The following is a 25,711-nucleotide window of genomic DNA, read 5'->3' as shown; positions in this document are numbered from 1 at the left end:
TCGCGTTTCACGGTGGTAGCCTGGACATTACAAAAGGCGATACATGGTTCGTAATAGGATGTGGGATCACCACAGACGGCAATGTTGGATGTACCCTGATATGGCGAGGCGTGGGTATATGTAATGCACCCAGAACATTATCGAAAATGATGGTTTTAGTCGTCCGGGTGTTGCGGTGTGGGGAGGTATAATCTTGCATGAAGGTACTGAACCCCAAATCTTTTAGAACGGTACAGTCACCGGTCAGCGTTATTGTGACACTGTACGTCTTCCGCATACGCTTATTTTCAGGGGTGCATTCGGCCCTGGCTTCATTTTTGTGGATACCGGTCATCGCAGGTGGAAGGACTCTTGGAACGAGAGGATATTCGGCGGATAGACTGGACTGCCCGTTTCCCCAACCAGCACTAACGACCATCAAACATTCGTCAACCGCGCTGGTAGTGGATGGAACGCCCTACCACAAGAAATCCTTAGCAGTCTTGTGCCTAGCATGGGAGCACGATTGACGCCGGTCTTGATCACACACCCAATTAAGAACAATCTCCCGCTGTATGTAATGTCCAACTGACATCATAAATCGCGGTGACTTTAGTGTAATTATTGTGTATTTCTTTCATTTACCTTCTGTGCTACGCTGTAGTAGTTTTTACTGTGCATGGTCGAACTTCCATCGAGCTATGTTACTTGGCAGTGACACATCATGCGAAAGTCGCTTTCGCCATTAAGTTTTGCACACCACTTTCTTTTAAATGGGACCATCACGTAAAATCAGTATTAATGAAAGTGAATGAAAGAATAAAAATAAATGTAAATGTCGTGTGACTAGAGCCTCCCTTCGAGTAGACCATTCGCCGGGTGCAAGTCTTTCGATTTGACGCCACTTCGGCGACTTGCGCGTCGATGGTGATGAAATGATGATGATTAGGACAACACAACACCCAGTCCCTGGGGGAGAATATCTCCGACCCAGCCGGAAATCGAACCCGGGGCCTTAGGATTGGCATTCTGTCGCGCTGACCACTTTTATTTTTATTTTTTATTTTTTTTAAAATTTCGTTCGTTGTATTTGGTCGAGGCGGACGTCACATGACCTTAATTGAAGTTCGTTGTTGACCTTTTCACTCAGTTTTTTTATTACAGAGACACGCCAGGTCTCTGACCGAACACACTGAGCTACCGTGCCGCCTACCACTCAGCTACTGGGGGCGGACAATGAAAGAATTAGATTGATTACAAGGGTTCTGGGAAATGCAACGAATCTGCAAAGGAAATCGGATACCAGACGCTAGTGCGTCTAATCCTAGGATATATTTCTAGTGTTTAGAGTCGTTCTTAATCAGGCATGACAACAGGCATCGAACGAATTCGTAGGACCGCTCGAAGGATCGTAACACCGTTTTAGCCTAGACGAAAATGTAGCAACGATGTTCAAGGAAATTAAATGGAAATTCTTGGAGGAGGCACGACCTACTTCTCGCAAAGTCATATTGATTAAATTGAGGGAACATGTATTCGAAGAAATCTGTGCGACCACTACGCTGCCACCAACATTCATTTCGCGTTGGATCATTAGAATAAGATGGTTCAGATGGCACTATGGGACTTAATATCTGAGATCATCAGTCCCCTAGACTTAAACGTAACTAACTTAAGGACATCACATACATCCACACCCGAGGCAGGATTCGAACCTGCGACCGTAGCAACAGCGCGGTTCCGGGCTCAAGCGCCTAGAACCGCTCGGCCACCACGGCCGGCTTTAGAATAAGATGAATGTAATTGTAGCGCATATATAGGAATAGAGACAATTATATTCCCTCGGTCTTTCAGCTAATGCGACAGGAAATGGATAATATCGGTACGCTGTACCCTCAGCACAGATGTGTGTGTGCTGTAGAGCGTCCGCTCCAGTTTTAAGCTGCGGCGCTGCGGCGCTGTGGCCCGGCCGGGCGCGCACTGCCAGTCCCAGCCGCGGTGACGTCAGCAGCGACCGAGCGACGGAGCCGCCTCAGCCGGCGCTTCTCGAAGCTGCGGCGCCACGCACAGCGCGCCCATCCGGCCCGCGACTAAAAACACTGCCACCACTGCCAAGACGCGTACACTTTGCGATTCATGTATGAGTGGTTGCTGGGATCGTTTACACTCGTACACCTCTGGACTAGAAGTTACAAACAACGACGAAATGATTGCATAGAGCATAACAATTTTGACATGGGAAACACTCAATATCAAGTCACCATAAAATGTTTTGTTTGTGGTGGTTTACCGCCAAAAAAATTCATTCAAATGGTTCAAATGGCTCTGAGCACTATGGGACTTTACACCTGTGGTCATCAGTCCCCTAGAACTTAGAACTACTTAAACCTAACTAACCTAAGGACATCACACACATCCATGCCCGAGGCAGGATTCGAACCTGCGACCGTAGCAGTCGCGCGGTTCCGGACTGAGCGCCTAGAACCGCTAGACCACCGCGGCCGGCAAAATTCATTCAAAGAGGGTGAAAATTCGATATGAGTGTGCTCCCACATTTTCAACATCGCCACGCTTTTCTTCAAGATCGTCCACGTGAAGGACACTCCGAAACAGAAATCATAGAAGAAAGCAGAAAGTACGTAACATAGTATTCGACGGAAAGCATTTAAAATTTTTTAACTGATCGAAACAGCTCCTGTCATACGAACAACATAAGAAAGAGTACTGCAGATTTTACATGCAGAGGAGAGTTTTGAGCACGAGGAATCTTACGGGAATCAGGGGTTAATGGTCAGTGGTCGTCGCAGTGCGGCGAGCGGGTAGTTGGGAATTTCGGTCTGACGCAAAGCGTGTCCGGATGGCCGAACCGGTTAAGGCAAAAGTTCTACAGGATCGGCGCATCTGAGTTCCGGTCCGGCACAAATTTTCAACTCTCACCATTGCATCGCCGCAGTGTCTTCTAAAATTGTCTCGAAGTCCCATTGACTTTCTTCCCCTCCGACCGTAGATGCTAGTATGCGAGCAATGAACAGTGAATAATGGATTGGTAAGTGGGAATATCTCAACACCGCTATAATCCAAGTCTCAAAGTAAAACCATGCCACCTGATTCTTATTGCTCTGAATCACGAAATCACTGTTATTATAACAAATCACTTCAAAGCCAGTTGAAATCAATGTCTTAAGCAAAGATCCCGTATTCTAATCATCACTGGTCGATCACCATGAAGAAAGTTCATAAAGTATGTGCACACACTTTTTATGAATGTACAGTATCGTGCACAAACGTACAAACGTTTTCCGCGGTAACTTGAGACTTAATTCAGTTTCAAGCGCACCCGGGAACTGTCCACGGTGCACACTTATTGCCTGTCGGAATATCAGTCGAAGGCTGCCTTGTAAGGTAGCCTATCGTTTCGCGCCTGCCTATTACGACGTGCTTATGATTGGTCGGTTCAGTCAGCCAAAGGTTTATAACGATAGACGAAATTTTTAATTAAGCTTTGAGAGTGAACTTAGAGTTACTGATGAACAATTTCATAAGCATAAATGGAACTCTGTACAAACAGTAAAAAAACTCTACGAAAAAAAAAAAGAAACGACGCAACAAGAAGGAATTATGCAAATGGCACAGGAAATCGGTAGATGTGATGTACATATTTTATTCAAGAAAAAGAGCTTCACAAACTGAGCAAGTCAATAACGCCTTGATCCACCTCTGGCCCTCATGAAACCAGCTATTCGGCTTGGCATTGGTTGACAGAGTTGTAGTATGTCCTCCTGAAGGATATCGTGCCAAATTCTGTCCAATAGACGCATTACATGGTAAAATGCCGAGCTGGTTGGAGGATCCTGCCCATAATGTTCCAAACGTTCTCAACTGGGGAGAAATCCGACGACCTTGCTGGCCAAAGTAGCGTTTGGCAAGTACGAAGACAAACGTAGAAGCTCTCACCTGTGTGGACCAGCATAATCTAGCTGAAATGTAAGTCCAGAATGGCTTGCCATGAAGGGCAACAAAATGGGGCGTAGAATATCATCGACGTACGTCTGTGTTGTAATGATTCCGCGGCTGAAAACCAAAATGAAATGAAATGAAATGGTACCCCAGACCATCATCACTCCTGATTGTCGGGCAATATGGCGAGCGACAGCCAAGGTGATGTGCCACCGCTGACCAGGGAGTCTCCAGATACGTCTTCATTGGTCGTCGGGGTCCGCCCCAATAAGTGAGTGGTCAGCATGACGGATTGCCGTCCTACGGGCCCGGGTTCGATTCCCGGCAGGTTGGCCACAAGCAAACGTGGAAAGAAATTGCCCACAAATGCTTCTATCGTTTTAAAAAGATTCCAACTGTTTGATGATTTGGTACTACGGTTGAGAGGTGGGCCTGTGACTGCAAGCAAGAAATGAAGCGGCATCCAAAGCAGTGGGCAGAAGCAGAGAGCTCTGTGCTAAAAAAGGGTGAAGCAAATTTCTTCTGCTGAAAAGATACTGGTCAATGTTTCGCTGGAAGCAAAGAGTGAAGCTGTTACTATCTTTATGGATGAGCAGTTACGTGAAACGAGTCTTCGACTGCCCTCAACCACCTAGGGGATTTGTAAATGGGAGGTATCTGAAGCGTGAATAGCTGAAATATTCACCCTTTTTACAATATCCGGAAACTTTTGACTTACACCTGTTCCTACTTGTAAGTAAATTTATAACTGGAAAATGTTTAGAGTCCAATGAAGAGTTACGGCAGCTGTAGATCGAGATTTTCCAAGCATTCCACAATGACCCTCAGGCGTGGAATCCAGAACCTATAAATCCATTGAATAAGTTCATTGACATAAAATACTACTACGTCGAAACATTTTCGCTCGGATCGAAACATTTTCGCTATAACCCTTCGTACTTTATGTCAGCATCCAGAGCAACAAAAAGACTAATTTTTTAAGGAATTAGGTTATAACAGCGCTTGACGAGTTTACAAGATATTACCTGACAGGCCCTCTCTGGATCAGACTGCTTGTAAGACTGCGTTTTCAAACGGTGACTGTTAATGCAACATACAGAATATACACTGATAAGGCAAACATTTTGACCACATGCTTAATAGTTTTTTGTTCATCTTTGGAACGAAATACATAACTGATTCTGCGTATCGGGTATCCGACAGTTTGTTGGTGTATTTTTGGAGGTTTGTGACATTAGATTTCGACGCACGGATCATGTAATTCTCGCAAATAGCTGGCCGCTGATTTGCGTACGTGGTGTTGGCGCCCAATAGCGACCCGGATGGGTTTCGTAGGAATTAGATCAGGCGAGACATCAACGTGAGTTCGCTTGAATGCTCCTCAGACCACTGTAGCAGAGTTCTGGCTTCGAGACAGGGACAATGATACTGCTGAAGACATCGAACATGAAGGGATGCCGGTGGTTCGCAGCATTCAGCGTGTCTTCGATTACTACCACAGGCCCTATGTAATCACAGGAGAATGCTGTCCATAGCATAATACTTCTCCCACCAGCCAGCGTCAGTGGCGTGGTGCGTCTTTTGAGCCGCCGTCCACCTCTATGACGACGTTTGTCGAGACTACCATGGACGTAAAGTAGCAAAAATGTGATTCATGCGAACAGCTGACACGTTTCCATATATAGACCGTCGAATTTCGATGGTCCCGTGCCCACTGCAAACGTAATCGACTATGTAGTTGGGTAAACATGTGAACACGTAAGGGTGGTCTGCTGCGGAGCTCCATCTTCAACTATGTGCAATAAACAGTGTGCTCCGAAATACTTGTGTGTGCACCAGTGTTGGCTCTTTCGGCGCCGGCCAGAGTGGCCGAGCGGTTCTAAGCGCTTCAATCCGGAACCAGGCTGCTGCTACGGTCGCAGGTTCGAATCGTGCCTCGGGCATGGATGTGTGTGATGTCCTTAGGTTAGTTAGGTTGAAGTAGTTCTAAACCTAGGGGACTGATGACCTCCGATGTTAAGTCCCATGATGCTTAGAGCCATTTGAGCTCTTTCGGCAGAGAGGCCACAGATCAACTTCTATCGTACTTTACAGAGCAGACAAGTATCCGAGGCCCACGTTCTGTGGAGAGTCGTGGACGTCCAACGATATAGCGCCTAGTGGTACTTTCCATATCCTTCTTCCTCTTTCTACAGATGCTCAATACAGTAGCACGTGAATATTCGACCAGCTTCGCCGTTTTAGAGGTACTCGTTTACAGCATGTGAGTTATAATAGTCTGCCCTTTGTTAAAGTCGCTTATTTCAATGGATTTCCCCATTTGCAGCCAATATCTTTGGTAGGGTGATCCCCTGCCCGTGTCTGCTCCGCTTACATACGTTTGTTACGCGTCACGTGCCCGAAACGCCACTAGGCGGCATACAACGTCGCGGTGGGCAGTGGCTTCAGACTGCCATTATCAAGTGCTTTCTGAAAGCAGATTAGACAATAACAGTAAAATACATAACAAGTGATATAACCGTATAACAATCTATATTTGTAATGCTTACTTACAAGTGTTATAAATTGCCTAAGATGGCATATTGTCGTATTAAAATACACTATTTGACGCATTGTCTAAGAGTCGACGTATTTGGCAGAGCTTACTGCCTTGTTTCATTACTGAGTACACCATCTTGACTGAATAACAGTTGGCTAAGTGTCAAATTGTCTTGGTCAAAGAAATTCCTGTTACAAGCAGGCGAGTCTTTGCACTCAATGTCCAATAGGATAGGAAAGGTTAGGAGCAATTTATTTTCTGTGGTAGTTGTTACATCAGTAACGAAACAAGGCAGTAAGCTCCGCTAGATATGTCGACTCTTAGACAATGCGTCTAATAGTGTATTTTAATACGACAATATGCCATATTAGACAATTTATAACACTTGTAAGTAAGCATTACAAATATGGATTGTTATACGTTTATATCACTTGTTAAGTATTTCGCTGTTATTGTCTAATTTGCTTTCAGAAAACACTTGATAATGGCACTTTGAAGCCGAAATCATGATTGTGTAAGTGTAAATGTAACACCGTAAGTAAACAACAGTCTAATGGCAGTACTGACGTTAACGAAATGTATTATGACTGTGGCCCCACATTATGAACAAGTTACTGAAGGGCAGGAACACTCTTAGCACACTGGACTCGCATTCGGGAGGACGACGGGTCAATCCCGTCTCCAGCCATCTTGATTTAGGTTTTCCGTGATTTCCCTAAATCGCTTCAGGCAAATGCCGGGATGGTTCCTTTGAAAGGGCACGGCCGATTTCCTTCCCAATCCTTCCCTAACCCGAGCATGAGCTCCGTCTCTAATGACCTAGTTGTCGACGGGACGTTAAACACTAACCACCACCACCACCACCACCACCACCAGGAATACTCGTCGTCAAGATTTCGAACGACGACGTCTGACAACCAAAAGGGAGGATCGGCGTATTGTCCACCAAACACATCAAATCCCCTTCACATTTGCGCTGGCCGTCGAAGAATTAGTAGTTGATTGCCTGCAATCTATGTAATGCGGCATCATTCGTCAGAGACTAGCAGCAACTGGACTAGGGAGTTGCCGTCTCATAGCTAGGCTGCCGATAACACCGGAACATAGACGGTTGCGTTTGGAGTGGTGCCGTGTCAGGAAGCGTTGACTGCTGACGAATGTCGCGTTATGTGGTCCTTCACTACCGCAGATGGCCACTGCTGGTGAATGGCAGCCCGGGCAGGCAAAGCTGTGTTACTCCTAATATCAAGGTGTGGGGAGTCGTCGGTTATAACTTCAGGTCACAGCTGGTAGTGGATGAGGAACTCTGGCAGCACAACGATAAGTAACGGACTTCCCGCGTCCTCATGTGTTATCTCTCATGAGACAGTATCATGGTACCATTTTGATTAGGAAAGTCCTAGTCCACATATGGCACGTGTCTCGATGAACTGGATGCGTGATGCTGATGTCCTCCCGTGACCAGTAAATCACCCAATCTGCCCCCGGGACCAAGGCGGACGTCATCTCCGTTCATCGATGATACCAAGAACCATTTACAACAGTTCTGGGTCAGCTTGCCTCAGGAGATGATGCAAGGCTTTATGACATCGTTCCCAACCGAATCATTGCAAGCTTCCAGGCCACACTAATAAGTTGGCTCATTTCGCCAAGTTCTTTGTAGATTTGACTCGATTTTGTAATCACTGACATGACATCACGTATCCTCTCAACTCATGAAGTTTCATTTCGTCTATTCTCTGGATGCTTCATTTATTATGCAATGGACTTTATACTGTGAAGAAGATTTGCACATTACTGACGACATCTAAAAGTGTTCATTGTTGATCTCGCTCTAATGGCGACTCAAAAAAATGGTTCAAATGGCTCTGAGCACTATGGCACTTAACATCTATGGTCATCAGTCCCCTAGACCTCAGAACTACTTAAACCTAACTAACCTAAGGACAGCGCACAACACCCAGTCATCACGAGGCAGAGAAAATCCCTGACCCCGCCGGGAATCGAACCTGGGAACCCGGGCGCGGGAAGCGAGAACGCTACCGCACGACCACGAGCTGCGGACTAATGGCGACTCGAGGAGCTGTTGAAGGACAGGTATTACTTTGATCTCTTCGGATTACAAGCTATTGGGAGAGTCATCTGGGCCTGTTCTTAAAGCAGCTGAGTTGTAATGGCGACTCTAATAAGTAGGTTGCAGTAGCGTAAACGATGGTGATTATTCGTATGTGCTTCGGACTCACAATGCGGTTATTAGCGCCGTTTTCATTGATACGTGAATATGATTAATATCATTAAAACTCTAAAATATTAACCGTCCTACATTTATTCCTTTAAAACTTGTCGCTGTATGACACTTCAGTACTCTTGAATGCAATATAGCTTGATGACACACTTTTATGTGTGACGATACCATTTTTCTTTGTAGTTACAAACTTCGTTACTCCAAGACTTCTGCACTGAGAATTGTTATTGTGAACAATTTGGCGGTGATCGGAGGTCGGTATGTGTGGCCTCATTTCCCTGTATTTTCAGCCAATAAATAAGCAATGAATTATTGCCAACGTTTATCCAGTCACGTCACATCAGTCACATCATTCTTACTTCCTGCAGTTGACTTACCGTGTTCCTAATTTTCTTGTAGGTTTAATGTGACCATGTTGTCGTTTCTTCTGTTTATTGCCCTGTCATTTTCTGTGGTTTTTTTTTTTTTTTTTTTTTTTTTTTTTTAGCGGTGTTGTTTTCACACTCACTGCTTGATCTGTGAATCTTGATTGATTTGTCCCTGATAAACGAATGTTTAGATTAGGTTGTGCATTTTCTGCGCATTAGACCAGTTTGTGCCCGTTTCAGTTCTGACCAGTTAATACATGTATGACAGCGAAGAGGAGTTTATGTAAACATACATATGCGTATTTCTGTAATATTTCGATTTTTTCCTTGTTTATTAAAATGTTTATTGCTCTCTCCATTGTTTGCTTATATTAGCCGAGATTTTTTGTAAAGCTCAGCAAAGCACTAAAGCTCTTCCTCATCGTTTCTGTCTTGTCGTAATGGATATCTTAACTTCACATACTGAGCTCTGAAATTACGACAAAACTTAGCGATGGTTGACAGTGTTGATGACGAATACCTAGAATTTAAGTCTCGCGCTGCTGCGGCAGGTAGCTAACAGAGTGCACTCTTCGTGTTTCAGTGTGCAACTTCGTAGTGCACGACCGCTGCCTGAAGACCGTGGTCTCCCCCTGCTCCAGCATCGCAGCCAGTCTCATCAAGGTGAGTACCATACACAGCTGTGTCCGCAGCTGCCGTAAGCAGTAGCCGCGCGTCTGTTTAGCAGAAAACCGCATATTTACATCTCATATCATCTCTTTATGACGCCTTACCCACTCAGCAATTAGAGAATGCTGAGCGAGAGATCACACATCCTTCGATCCCTTTGTCTCCCACTACGTGTCACCTCATTATCTATACGGTAAACCCGGCACAGGTGCCGCATGTTTTGTACATTTTGTTATATCGCTGTAGAATTACTCTAGATATTGTTACAAACTAATGGAGCATAAGTTTAAAATTTTTGCATTATATCACGTATGAGCAAAAGGTCGGTAAGTGTAAATGAAAGGGAGAAAAGCAGGAACAAAGGAATTGCATGAGCGGGGCCTCTCCCTGGAAACCTATATAGATGCCGATCTTTCGCGGGAGAGATTCCGTCTGCAAAATAATTAACAACAAAATAAAACTTAAGCTCATTTCTGCAACTTAAATATAACAGAGGTCTACAACAGACAACAAGACAACTACATGCGTACAACTGAGTACCAATATGACATGAGTCATAATTTACAACATTAACTTACGTAATATTTTAATTTCGATTTACAGCGTACAAGATACAAATTTAAATAGATTATTTCTTAGTGCTTTGTTCTTTAGAATCTTTCCTACCATATTCTACACACATGTTCACATACATAGAGCATGTTTCGTGGAGCTAGTGGTTGCAGCTCACACATTGGATTCAGTCATCTATGTGTGGTTAGGAAATAATTTTCCCAACATTCACAGCAGCGTTTTTGTTCTAAATTAATTAAGTTATCTATCAGTCCCAGCTGGTACGGACAGACTGAGGAGCAGTATTCAAGTAGTGGTTGAACAAGGGTTTTAGAAGCTACCTGCTTTGTAGGTGGAATACACTTCCAGTGAACCTGGAATCTGTGATTAGTATTATGTGGTTGTTTCATTTTAAATCACTCCTAGATTATGGATGTGACTGCTTCCAGCGATTGTTCTGCAATCGTGTAACCATCCAATAACGCGTCTTTCTGCCTTTTTATGTGCAATATATTTTACATTTGTTTACGTTGTGGATCAACTGACAACCCCTGCAACAAGTGTCGATCCTGTGCAGGTCTTCCTGCATTTCGCTACAGATTTTTAGCGTCGGGTTTTCTCTGTAAACAACAGCATCATCCGCGCAGCTGCCAGGTTAGCCGAGAGCGCTAATGCGCTGCTTCCTGCACTCGGATAGGCGTGCTGGCATCGAATCCGCCCGGCGGGTTTACGACGAGGGCCGGTGTGCCGGCCAGCCTGGATATGGTTTTTAGGCGGTTTTCCACATCCCACTAGGTGAATACTGAGCTGATCCCCACGACCCGCCTCAGTTACATGACTCGCAGACATTTGAACACATTCGTACTATTTCATAGATTAAACTAGACGCAGACACGTGGGGTACACTCATTCCATCCTGGGAAGTACAGGAAGGGCATCTGGCCACCCTCTGACACTAACATCTCCAAATCCATAGTAAAAAGGCCGACCCCGCGGTGAAGTGGGACAAAGGCCCAAAGAAAAGATGATGAAAATGAACAGCATCATTCGCGAAAAGCCTCTTGGAACTTCCAACTTTATCCACTGGTTCATTTATATATATTGCGAAAAGTAATGGTCCTATAACAACTCCTTGGGCTATGTCCGAAGTTACTTTTACGTTTGAAAATTTCTCTCCCTTGAGAATGACCTGACATGTTCCAATTGCAAAAAACTCTTCAATGCAATCACACACCTACTCTGATATTCTGTATGCTCAATCAATATGTCACAGTGGGGAAATGTATGGAAAACTTTCAAGAGGACAAGAACTACAGCATCAACCTGGACGTCAGTATCTACTGGTTTCTGTATCTCGTGGGCGAAAGAGCACGCTGGGTTTCCCACAATCGTTGTTTCTAGAGTCCACATTGATTACTGCAGAGGAGATTTCCGGTCTCTGAAGCGTTATAATACTCGAGTATAAAACATGTTTGAAAACTACAACAGACTGAAGTCAGAGAAGTAGACCTATAGCTTTGTGCGCCTGTTCGATGACACTTATTGAAAATGGGAGAAACATGCCCAAGCTAAATGGAATGACGCTCAATCAGCAAATCCCGTCTGACACTGCGGAGTGTGGACACTTGTCAGACCGCGTTTAAGCATAGAAGAGCGCATTCCTTCTCAGAAAATAGCTGCAAAAGCACAAGGATGCAACTTGTGAAGCTCATTTGCAACATGGTTCAGTTCTTAAACAGACACGACGATCGTCCGATATATCAAAAAATATGCAAACTCACGCAGCGAGAAACCCTTTAAAATGAAGCAACTGGAACCTGAAACACGTCTGAGAACGTGTCTTGTACAGCTCTGACAGGCATCCACTGCCATCTACTGCAGTTCTATACTCTTTATTAAGGTAGTGTGGAATGTGGGGCAAAGTAAATGCAGTCGCCATCAAGATCTCTGTAGTATCAGAGAGAATGGTTCAGGAGACCTCAAACACAATATTGTATGAGTAATGATGTCACTGTAGTGGTCAGTGCAGTGTTGAGAGTACGCGTGCGGTTTCTTCAAGATCAGGAGGCACTCATCGCATCGCCCCATTATGCCGAGAATTAGATGATAGTGCAGCCCTGTGAGACGCCGAGACCTCTGCGGACGTTCGGCACGCATACAGAGTAAGACAGAACTCCACCGACCAACTCTCAGAGGTGATTGTACACATCAAAATAATAAAAATGTCCAGTAAACACGGGGTCTGAAGTGGATAATACCTTAAGAGCTATGAGCACTTGTCCAGTGGAAAAGATGTGTCGCACAGCAGCGAAGATGAAAAAGTGATTATAGCTCTTAGCTACGCCCTTCAGAGGCCATGTTTACTGGGGCTTCATTCTTGTCTTTGTCCATATAAATTTCTCAAAACGTGTAAAGCAAAGAGTTTTCAGTAGAAGGGATTTGTCTCACTGTACCGAAGGTGGCCTAGAGGCCATTGTCGTTAAGGTATGCGTTTAAAAGCCCATGTTTACTAGACATTTTTCCTAGTTTTTATCTGTACTGAAAGTTTATGTGCGGGGTTCTGGTTCACCTTATATAGCAGCATTCAGTAAAACCACACCAATAGTTTCTAAATATGCTCTAATTCTATGCACAACATCTTTTTTTATAAGGATAAATCATTAAAATTGTTACTAGTACTAGCTGTATGCATGATGGAGTAGCACCAGTTAGCCTTGTAAACCATATGTAGGCAAATACATCTAGGAATTCAGGGCTCTAGCGTTTAAGAGGCTGGGTCTGACTTGGGTGCTGGTTGTAAGTGTAGCATTGTAAAGTAGGTGATGATGATGATCAAGTCCCATACTCCGTAACAGAGCATTGGGGAACGATGCGGGAATCCCGCACCGCCGTACTAGGCAAGGCTGTAGTGGAGGTGGTTTGCCATTGCCTTCCTCCGACTGTAATGGGGATGAACGATGATGATGATGAAGACGACACAACAACACCCAGTCATCTCGAGGTAGGTGAAAATCCCTGACCCCGCCGGGAATTGAGCCCGGGACCCCGTGCTCGGGAAGCGAGAACGCTACCGCGACACCACGAGCTGTGGACAAGCAGAAACTATGTATCATACTATCACAAATATCTCACTATTCCTCTTACCCTGTGTATCGTATCATTCACATCATTTTTCACAAAGGATATAAAATATTCAGTAGTAAGTAAAAAAACTAGGTAGCATATCATTGCAAATATAGAAACATTCATATTATATCCTAAGTATGTGTTGGTTGGCTAGGCAAAGTAGGTATGCAACTAGAAAACAGCCGGTAGAGGGCAACACTCACTGCAATTCCGAGACAGTACAGTCCTGTGGCTTTTGATAAGAGCAGTCGGAGTAGAAGATTTATCCAATATTCGATCTCCTCAACTGTTAGTTTTTAGTTTGTAAGACATTTAGTTAAATTAGACGGTAAAATAATTTCAGAGAATAAAAACAAGCACTCACTGCAAACTAGCTCCCTCAGAATGAACAAAAACTCATAAAAAACAGAAGAAACCGCAGTCCATCTGACCTTCTTGACAGTCGGCCAAAATAAATAGCTGCAAAAAGAAAAAAAAATGTTCCACAGGGTACGCCCATGAGACGGTTCCACGTGAATAGCCCAGAGCCTACACAGCATCGCAGGTACACTGCTCCACATGTCGAGCACACACGATTTGGGAATCACTCAGAAGGCGCACCTTGACCACAGTACGGAAAGTATGGAAAATCTAGATCAGCATCACTGGACCGGGATTTAAATCACACTCCTTACTAAGATGATTGGAATGCCTTAAACTAATGTGCAACCTTTGTCGGTAAAGAAGGCGTGGTTCATTATATGTCCAATTTGTATTCAATATCTGTGACGCACTATCGTGTAAGACTTACTACATGTTTCAGAGGTACATGTTAAATGTTATCTGGTACTTTAGGAATTGCTGACTGATAGATTCTACTATAGTAGATACCATGCATAGTTGTGATAAGAAAGTTACTACTGCATTTTATTTCGCCTTCATAAGTACTCTGTAAACCACTATAATGTGCATGGCGGAGAGTACTTATCATTGTACCACATATTAGGATTTTTTCCTGTTCCAGTCCCCTGGGTTGCGCGAAAGGATAATTGGTGAAATGCGTTTGTGCGGGCCGTAATTAGTCTAACTTCACTGTCCTTACGGAGGCGATATGTAAGGGGATGATGAATATCTCTAGATTCCTCACTTAACATTGGTTCTTGAAAATTTGTAAGTATATTTACGTAGGAAAACTGACGTTTACCTTCAAGAGCCTGCCAATTCAGGAATTTCAACTTTTTCCTGACGCTCTTCCGTGAGTCAAACAACCTGTTACCATTCGTGCCGTCCTTCTTTACAGACGTTCAAATCGTTTGTCGGTCCTATTTGCGATGGGCCCCCACACACTTGAGCAATATTCTAAAATAAGACACACATGTAAAAAGAAAGCAGTCTCATTTGTAGACTTGACTTGTACTACCATATTCTGGTTACCCATCTTGAGCTACATTCCACTTCTTGATGTCAGATGGAAGAGCGCACTACTATGTGAATGCCGCAAGATGGCTAATAACCGCGACATTCCATTATTGAACGATGTATTACCTGTGCACCGAAAAAGATTAAAATCAAACATCCCACTCCTATCACACCCAGGACTCTCAAGGAAATGGGATTCAGTACCATCGACTAGTGGAAACGCTGCTGGCAGCTAAACTGTTCTCCTCAGTGTCTGAAACTGCTCTGCAGCCACAAGAATCTCCCTGCATTCGACTAGGCTCGGTCAGTTTGAACTGTCGTGAACCGCATCCGAACTGGAAGTGGAAGACGCGCACTCTCACCACAAGTGGGGCAAATCTTCATCACTATCGTGTGACTGTGGTGCGATACGACAGACAGTTGTATCAAGATGTTCCACACGTGCCTACAAGGGTACTTTTGAAGATTTCCTGACAGCGACGAGTGTTGGGATATAATACACAAAAGACCTTCATACCCACATATAGTTGTTCTCACTTGGGTTATTTTACACTGGAGAGCTGTGTTTTCATCTTGACTTGTACTAGTTTTGTAATCTTTGTATATGTATTGCCATACGATGAATAAAATAAAATAATTGATATTGTAGTCATAGGACACTACGTTTTTTCCATGTGAAATTATAAATTCACATTTCTGTACGAGCAAAACAAGTTGCCCATCTTTGCTCCACTTTGAATTCTTATCAAGATCTGACTAAATATTTTTGCACCCTTTATCGGATAACACTGCATTATAGATGACTGCATTATCTGACTATTAACAGTCACTATTAGTATTGTTTGCGAGGACATTAATACTTCCGTTGAGCACGCCTAACAGTGATCGATCGTATTCACCATTCAGTTCCCTCTTTACTTGCAGTTTCAGTATTATCGGGTAGGTTTGGATATGTCGACTGTAGTTCGCAAACGTTTGTGAGAATCGCCCTGTGAGGCAGATATTAAGTATTAGTCACTCCATTTATGGCTCTCAGAAATATTTATCGCGTTTGCAAGATATTAAGTATCTGAGTCAATTAAGAATGGCAAAGTAATGTAACCTCTATATCTGGTGTTTGTCGGTAAGTAGTAAGAAGTACGGACGCTGTAATAAGTATTGTTCACAAAAACGTTTTCTTCAGTTATACTAAAGAATGACCAGGGCGCTGGTGATAGAATGCTTCTCAGAGACACACAATCTGTGACTGCTTCATCATCTCCTATTCCAGCGTTCCAGCGCACGTTGTTCGCTACGTTACTGTGGTCTCCTGGTTACTTCATATGAGCTAGTGCTAGTGCACAAGTATCTGTGTTCCGCTGCCCTTCACACAGTGTTTCTACGTAATGTAAAGACGTAGGTGCTGTCCTCAGCTGAAAAAAATTACAGTTCGCCAGTTATGACCGAAAGCATCGTTTGATGCGCTTGCAGCTGTTGGAAAAGAAAAGAAAGTCCTCTAAGACAAAGTTTTTAGACGAGAAAGGAGTGTCGAATCCATTCGCTCAGTATCTGCGTCGGTGACAGGGTGCGAGCTTCCACACTGAATTCGTGACAACGAGCTAAAAAAAGCCCGTCCACTTTTCTGCGACGTGAGGAAGCATGAGTCAGATGTGTGCTGATATGGTATGGACAGCTTATAAGCTGGATATGATGAGCAGTGTCTTGTCTGCGTGTTTATTATGAAGATAGATACGAATGGAAAGACGATAGTCCGTTTCCTAAGCTCCTTTTGTTCGACTGACATGTCACTACCCCCTAAACACAAAGTCTTAAGCGACGGATTTGTTGTATGAACTGCTCTGGTGTTAATCCTCTACAGTAATCCGAGCTGTTATCTGGCTGAATAGCCCCTGACCCAGTCGTTGTTTATTATTCGATCAGCCCGCTCTACCTACAGAATTAAAAAAAAAAAAAAAGGACCAGTGCAGTTGCGGTGTTAAGTGCCCGCCTCCACGCACAGCTCAGCGAGAGGCCCGTTATCTGTTAAAGTTGTCTACCCACGTTCCAGTTTCCGCAGTCTCTTTGGAGAGTCAGTCCCAGAGGTCTGAAGTTTTGGATAGAATTCGTGTCTACTCAAACAAGATTCGGAAGACTGTTTTAGGCAACAGCAAATTTTCGTACTTCATGTGATGTTCGGTGCAGCGACGGGAAACTATTAAAACAGAGTGTCGTACGTAACTACTCCCACATTCACACGAAATGTTATAAACGTTTGGGATTCTGAGACTCTGACTAGCCTTCACAGGACGCAACGTATCTTTGATTTCCTTAAGCATGCAAAATACAGTTTTAATCCCATGTCCGTATAAGATTCATCCAGTTATACTTGATGTTGCTTCGAAGAAGGGAAGTAACGCCATGCGTTGATCTTGTGTTGCTTGATCAGAATTGAATTTGGATTTTGAAAACGCAAATCCAAGTCTAATTAAGTAAAACAGCAAGTAGAGTACAATGTAAGATAACCTTGTACCAAACTACGAGTAGGTATTTCTATCTAAATCTTTGTTTTATGTTTGCCTTCACAGGACGCAACGTCTCTTTGATTTCCTTAAGCATACAAAATACAGTTTTAATCGCATGTCCGTATAAGATTCGTCCAGTTATACTTGATGTTGCTTAGAAGAAGGGAAGTAACGCCATGTGTTGATCTTGTGTTGCTTGATCAGAATTGAATTTGGATTTTGAAAAAGCAAATCCAAGTCTAATTAAGTAACACAGCAAGTAGAGTACAATGCAAGATAACCTTGTACCAAACTACGAGTAGGTATTTCTAACTAAATCTTTGTTTTATGTTTGCAAAGGTAGGGCTAAGTCTACACTTCTTATCTTCGTCTGATAGTGTATATTAGTTTATGAAACTTTTTGTTCCGTACCTTATTCCGATGTCGTGAGTAAATACAAATTAACGATGGGAGACGATTAACATCAGCGATACAGACGTAATTTGTTACCGATGTTGTTGTTTTATTCTATCGCGTGCATCCCACGACTATCGGTTTATTTTTAAAAGCACATTACTGTCTTAGGGCACCACTGAGACATATCACACGATTCGCGCACAGAGAGTGTGTCTAAATACGCCTAATAATATTGTAACTCCCATTTCACACTTCGAGGGGTTGTATTTTAGAGCGAGCTTTGAATCTTGTATTTTAGAGCGAGCTTTGAATTCTTTCCTCTAATACTAAAGTTGTTAGCACTGAGCAATATTACGTCCTCACTACAAGGACTCGCTGGAAAGCAATGGCTCCGAATTTTTTATGTGAAAATTTAAAACTTCTCAAATAAAACAAACTTTATTAATATTCTATATCTTTATTCTACATGTGCATATTTATTTATTGTCGTAGTCATCCTGGCGAACCCATTTCTCCCAATGAGAGATCAGTTTGTTGACATCGTCCCTGTAAAATGGTTCACTTTGTTGATGATGTTCCAATCTCACCTCTGCTTCCACAGCTACATCCTATCAAACTGAAATTCTTTAAGTTCTTTAAGTTTGCTCTCTTGTCTTGGGCGTCGACATGGTGAACCCAGCTTTCACCACCTGATAAGGAATCCGACACTCTCACGCTCAAAACAAAAAAAAGTTAACAGATGCCCATTCTCTTCTGTTTGATAACAGGAGTAAGTATTCAAGGCACCCACCGTTCACAGACTTTTCTGTACTGCAGTTCTGCAGTTATGGCCTGTGCATGCTCCCGTGAGATGCCACACTTACGTGAGAGGTGTGTCTGTGTTATCCGACGATTTTCTTTGATGTTCATCAACCGAATTCCGACGAGTCTCGTCGGTTGCCGTACGCGCTCGTCCAATCCGAGCTCTGTAACACACGTCGAGGTTAGCACCACTGTCTCCTTCGTTAAGAGCAAGAACAACCCAGCATCACACGTTACTAGTGTCGATACAGTCGTCATCGTGCACAGCTCTCAGTTTTCTATGGATTTCAATCAGAGGCTCGTTTTCTGTGGATGGAAACCCAATTACAGCAGTCTGTTTTCCGCGCACCGACATAGTTACATTACTCATCGCCATGTTACACGGTAGAATACGGAGCCCTCTAGCGGCAGAGGGTTGCAACTTGCGTCACCAAAGCAGGAAAGTCGACCGAGTAATATGCATGACGTAATACCTCAACCTGTACTGAGAACAGAATAAAAACTTCGGAGGCATTTCTTTTGAGCACGGCCTCGTATGTTGCTTACAAATGTAGTAATTGCTGGAATCGCCTAAAATTGCGGTCGCTCTCTCTCCCAACAGACGCTGGAGATTGGAATATTTCATGTTACGTGGGTTCCTGAGGCACAAGAAGCGTTCGTACATATTGAAAAAGGTATCTACTCGGTCCTCACTACAAGCCCTCAAACAGTGTAACAAATATAAATATGGTTTTACATAAGCAAACCTCTTTGGAAATTGCGTCGGAAAGGATACATGTGACTTGATTAGGTACATAACTGATCAGAATTATCAGTGAATTTTTCGTTGTTTATCTTTCCCGATTTACTTGGCCGCAGCAATCACGCGACTGAGTGAAGGAAAAATGGTTCAAATGGCTCTGAGCACTATGGGACTTAACATCTGAGGTCATCAGTCCCCTAGAACTTAGAACTACTTAAACCTAACTGACCTAAGGGCATCACACAAATCCATGCCCGAGGCATGATTCAAAACTGCGACCGTAGCGGTCGTGCGGCTCTAGACTGAAGCGCCTAGAACCGCTCGGCTACAACGGCCGGCAGTGAAGGAAATCTGCCAACTAGAAGTTGTACAGAAAATCTGACTAACTCTGCTAAAATTTCACCATGGTGTACCTTAACAAGAAATGGAATACTACTTCAGCACGTCATATGTTAGTTAGATGTCGTCTTACATCAGCAGTAAAATGTGCCGGTGCCTCATCACGCACGTATCACATTCCCCATTCATGGATGAAATTTGAGCCACTTTTTCGGCATTATCTCGTAAACGGCTTGCGGACACAAGTTTGCTGGAAGGTTTTATCTCCTGTTATCACATGCCATCACCCGTGTCAGTTTTCGAAATTAATAATTCATAACGCCCGTTTTATGATGACATTGTTTTCCCCAAAGACTTATTACTAGCACTAGTTTGTTTCCTCGTATTTTGTGTCAGTTGTTTCAAATGTTCCAAATCTAATGTCCGTTATGTTCGGGCTCCCTTGTTCGTACTACACATCGGACAGTCCAGAGTCCGGCAAACGTACAAAAAGGCGTTAGTAGACACGGTGAGCAAGACTTGGTGGAGACCCTCTGGCGCATTCACGATTTGTTGGGCACAGGTGGAGCCACTGGCGGCGTGCCAGTCCCGCCTCGCTGTAAACACTTGCACTAATATTAATTTAACGCTTTTCACGTCGGCCAGCTAATTATAGTTCACAACGCGTCTCTGCAATAAGGAGACAAACTCCTGCTTTTCCCGGTACCGTTTAGTCATTCGCTAGCAACGCGCACGTCTTGTGCGTTGTATACTTATATGGATATGGTGTCTGTTCTTTCGGATATGTCCGAATATTAGTTCTGGCAACACCGGCCGTGACCTTCTTCTTCTGTGCGGATGCAAACATATTCCCCGAACTCTTACGGGACTTGGTAAGAATGTCTTTCACGAGTAATGAGTGTATTGGGGTGGGACATTACGAATGTAGTGTGTGGACATATAAGGTGAGAATGTAGGTCTCGCGGGAGGCGTGCGCGAGATAGTCCCTGCAGTCCGACTATCCTCTGTGGCCTCGGTGGCTCAGATGGTTGCCAGCACGGTAGCTCAGCGTGTTCGGTCAGAGGGCTGCTCGCCCTCTGTAATAAAAAACTGAGTAAAGAATCAACGATCAACTTGAACGGATGTCTTGTGACGTCCGCCCAGACCAAACGCAACGAACAATACCGAACAAAATGAAAAAAAAGAAATGATTGCTGGAGCGTCTGCCATGTAAGCAGGAGGCTCCGGGTTCGAGTCCCGATCGGGGCACACATTTTCACCTGTCCCCGTTGCTGTATATCAACGCCCGCCAGCAGCTGAAGGTATTAATATAATTCTAATTTCATATGCATTGGGTTGCATGGTACTATATCATCAAATGCTATAGTAATAATGAGGTTGATCTGTACCTTTACCATCCACATAAGAATAATATATAAAATTCCCAATGTGTAGTGTATAAGCTTATTTACTTCCTTCGAACGCTCAATGTGTGCAAGCGGAAGAACATGACATTTCAGATACCATTTTCATACGAGAGACATTATGCTATTCGTGTTACTGTTCTACATGCCAGTCTTTTAGATAATTTAATCTTTGAACTCGGCTGACGTGTCTAACCAGTTTGTATTTGCCTCGTAGGGCAGTTTACCTTCATTCATCGTGACTGAGATGTCCCGCTATCCACCTGCTCTATGGAAACTATTTTTAAAGCTGATTCCAAGTTTATCCCTACGTGAATGAAAAAGGTAATGCACAGTATTTCAACGACAGACCTATTTGTCTTCACCAGAAGCTGCAACCGATGTCTGAATGATGGTATGTGAAAAAAAGACATTGTTCAGAAGTATCACGTACTGTCGAAAACACTGCATCAAAAAAGGCGTAGACGATTTCATATGCTGGAAAGGTTACGGTCAGTTTTTTCTTCTTATAGATCTCTTGTGAATAGTAAATAAAGTCATCGCCGAAAACAAAACAATCACCTGGACCAACTAATAACAAATACGTATTAGAGATCTGAATTATAAATAAAAATAAAGTTATCGTTTATAGTGGAAAAGTGAGGTGTTTCACGTACAAATCATTGGAACATTTACACAACTCATAAAATTTGTCAGCCTCTGAACTCTGTCATTTCCCACATTCAAAAACATTTGTATCCGAAAAACGGTATGAGTCCAATCACAAGGTTAGGACATTTGTAGATGAATTTTTTGCAGGCGTTTCATAACCGCAATTCTTGACTGCAATTCACTCAGTGGGAAAACATTCGACAAGTTGATCGACGTAAAAGGGGATCTCATTGTAAAATAAAGCGCATTTTATACCTGAAACCGCTTTGTCATTGTAAATCAGTCAACTGATTCAGCGGAGATCTAGAAAACGACCAGATGTACTTGAATTGCTCCGAGGCAACTAGGTCTGTCACCAATAGAACTGGCTTTGGGTGGACACAAGGCGCTGTATCTTAGAGTACTGGTGAACAGTCTTATGTATACACCACTGGAGACCAGCAACAATTTTCCCTTACCAAGGTACCATCCGTGTTCCCCGCCGAAGCAAATATCGTTCGGGAAGCAATAGTCAATAGCAGAACAGTTCACTTAAGAAGCTTCTTTTCATATTAGACAGTAAGAGTGTCCTTCCATCTTTTAAGTCGTCCTTATTATGCACACACATTATAAACTGTTTCTAGATAACAAGCAGGAAACGAAAAAAAAATCAATGCAATAGTTAACGACATATGCAAGTTAGGGGCCACTCAGAAATAATACCCAATGAACATGTGGACAGATTAACAAAGCAGGCAATGATCATACTACAAATACATCGTTTCAAACCGCCATGAATTTAAACAGTATTGTTAAAAAAAGCGTTTCAAGGATGATAAAGCAGGTGGAATGAATTACAAGGGGCAAAAGGTACACTACAGTACAGGCGAGATGTTCCTCAAAAATTGAATTTATTTCGTTTAAAGGAAACATAAGACAGATAACACCCTTATTATGAATGGAAACCGATCAGAGTATTGAGTCCACATGTTACGTGCGTAGTGCAACATCGAATGGAGATTTATTTTTTACCCACAGGTGGCACGATAATCATCAGATAAAAACTTGTGAATCTTTTAGTAAAATCTGGTCAACAGCTATCAACTGCTCGCCGCGATTATTTGTTATTCGCAGGTGATGTGACAGTGTGTAACATATTAGCTATTTTTTGCAAATATAATATATTTACGTAAACGAAACTTTAGTACCATCATGAAAATTGAATCCTAATGTATAGTTGTAAATAAGCCATGTAATACTCAGGTGGCTCTACAATAAGTATGAGAACGTAGTAGATAAATAAATAACCTTTCGTTGCCATCGAATACAAAAAGAAAAGAATGAGTTGTGCAACATAAACGAAAGCTGGTAGGCGTATTTCTACGTAAGAAAGATTATATCTATTTAAATTTCGCGCCAGTCGCATAAGAGTAGCGCCATTATGAGGATGCAAATCAGGTTTGCTTTAAATACACGATGTAATGGTCGTGAGCGTTATGGGTTTCACCAATTAAAATCATAAATTTTTGGAGGGAAAAAGTCGTCAGGCGACAAAGACACCATTATCAACATGTCAGTGAGTTTGCGCGAGGTCGTGTAACAGGACTACGAGAAGCTGGATGTTCCTTCTGCTATACTGCAGAAAAACTTCGCAGGAAAGTGGCCACTGTATATGACTGCTGGTATCGGTGGTCGTCAGAATGTAAGGTCGCAAGAAGACAGGCCTCAGGACGGCCAAGTGTCACTTCATCTACATCTAGATCTACACGGTGACAATTATTGACCTATATGAAAGAAAAATGTAAATTAGTTACAAACTACGGTGTGCACACACTTCATTCAACATTTAAGTTATGGCATTTTCGATATGCGTGCCACCGTTGGCGATGATGTGGCGCAGACGAATAGCGAAATTCTGCATGGCCTGCTGAAGTGTCGGAACATCGATGCCGACGATGACATCCGAAATGGCTGTTTTCAGCTCAGCAATGGTTTTGGGGGTATTGTTGTACACCTTGTCTTTAATATAGCCCCACAAAAAGGAGTCACATGTGTTCATATCCGGAGAATATGGCGGCGGAGAATATGGCGGCGGAGAATATGGCGGCGGATAATATGGCGGCCAATCGAGGCCCATGACAGTGGCCTCTGGGTACCCCAGAGCCTGAATGCGATCCCCAAAGTATTCCTCCAGGACATCGAACACTCTCCTGCTTCTATGTGGATTGAGCTCCGTCTTGCATCAACCACGTCAAAATCAGGGTCAGTTTGGATAAAAGGGATGAAATAATGTTCCAAACCTGGACGTACCGTTCGGTAGTCACCGTGCCATCAAGGAATATCGCACCGATTATTCCGTGATTGGACAGTGCACACCTCACAGTCACCCGTTGAAGGTGAAGAGACTTCTCAATCGCGAAAAGAGGATTCTCAGTCCCCCAAATGTACCAGTTTTGCTTATTGGCGAACCCATCCAAATGAAAGTAGGCTTCGTCGCTAAACCAAACCATACTAATTCCCATCATGCCCCGCGGCGAACCGTCCAGTTTGATCGTCCGAACGCAAAACGTTCAGAAATTATGACGCATAGATACTCCACAGGCCAACGTATGGTGTGTGGCGGAGGGTGCCCCTACCACTACTAGTCATATCCTTTCCTGTCTCACTCGAAAATTGATCGAAGGAAAAACGACTGTCTAAATCGACTATATGCTTCCGTACGAGCCGTAATTTCTCGTATCTTATTGTCGTGGTCCTTACGCGCAGTGTATGTTGGTGGCAGTAGAACCGTTCGACAGTCGCTTCAAATACCGGTTCTCTAAACTTTCTCAATAGTGTTCCTCGAAAAGAACGTCGCATTCTCTCCATGGATTCCAATTTGAGTTTATGAAGCATCTCCGTAACGCTTACGTGTTGTTCAAACCCACCAGTAACAAATCTAGCAGCCCGCCTCTGAATTGCATTTAATCCGGATCCCAAACACTCAAGCAGTATTGACGAATAGGTCCATCCAGTGTCTTATATGCGGTCTCCATTACAGATTAACCACACTTTCCTAAAATTCTCCCTATAAACCGAAGTCGACCATTCGCTTTCCATACCACGTTCATCATATGTTCGTTTCATTTCATATCGCTTTGCAACGTTACGCTCAGATAGTTAAGCGACATGACTATGTCAATCAGTACATTAATAATGTCCGAACTTCACAGATTTGTTTCTCTTATTTATCCTCATTAACTACCGAGTGGGAAGACCACATTGTTCAGCGTATGGCTCTGGCGAATCGTAATACACCTGCAACAGCGAGCAGCAGTTGTACTCACAGTGACACAACGAACCGTTACAAATCGGTTACTTCGAGGACAGCTTCGAGTCAGACGCCCTTAGCGTACATTTCACTGACCCCAAACCACCGCCATTTGTGACTTCAGTGGTGTCGGGAGCTCATTGGGGGGCAGGATGGAGGTCTATTGAGTTTTCTGATGAAAGCTGGTTCTGCCTCGGGGCAAGTGATGACCCTGTGTTGGTTAGAAGGAGGTCAGTTGAGGGCCTGCAACCAACCTGTCTGCGTGCTAGGCTGGACCTACACCTGGAGTTATGGTCTGGGATGCAGCAGGAGCACTCACGTGGTTATCCTACGCACCCTGACTGTAAATCTGTACGTATATCTGGTGATTCGATCGGCTGTCCTGCCATTCATGAACAGCATTCCAGAGTGTGTTTCCGAAAAGGATAACGTTCTTCCATATACCGCTGTTATAGCCGAACGTGTTCTACAAATTGTCGACAAGTTGTCTTTTCCTGCTCGATCATCAAATCTATCTCCAATGGAGTACAACTGGGTCAACATCGGATGACAACTCAAGCGTTATCCATAAATAGCTGACCAAGTGTAATAGGCATGGAACTTCATCCCACAAACTGACATCCGACACCTGTGCAACACGATGCATGCACGTTTGCATGCTTGCACTCAACATTCTGGCGGTTATATCGGTTATTAATGTAGCAGCATTTCTCATTTTCAATGACTCATTTCGCGTTTGTATTAAACTGTGATCTT

The 25,711-nt window shown here is 43.5% G+C and overlaps 1 protein-coding gene across 8 annotated transcripts in view; it reads left to right on the top strand.

The window, feature by feature from the left end:
• Positions 1–25,711, top strand: part of LOC124711801 (diacylglycerol kinase theta) — a 712,647-nt gene that overhangs the window by 196,578 nt on the left and 490,358 nt on the right. For all 8 annotated transcript variants that reach the window (XM_047242070.1, XM_047242035.1, XM_047242063.1 and 5 more), the window contains exon 2: positions 9,672–9,751. In XM_047242070.1, coding sequence (XP_047098026.1) covers positions 9,672–9,751 — 80 coding nt within the window. The remainder of the gene's footprint in view (positions 1–9,671; positions 9,752–25,711) is intronic.

This window comes from Schistocerca piceifrons, chromosome 1 (assembly GCF_021461385.2).
Source record: "Schistocerca piceifrons isolate TAMUIC-IGC-003096 chromosome 1, iqSchPice1.1, whole genome shotgun sequence".
Classification (NCBI taxonomy): Eukaryota; Metazoa; Arthropoda; class Insecta; order Orthoptera; family Acrididae; genus Schistocerca; species Schistocerca piceifrons.
Note: the sequence above shows the minus strand (reverse complement) of the source record. Positions and strands in the feature narration are given on the sequence as shown.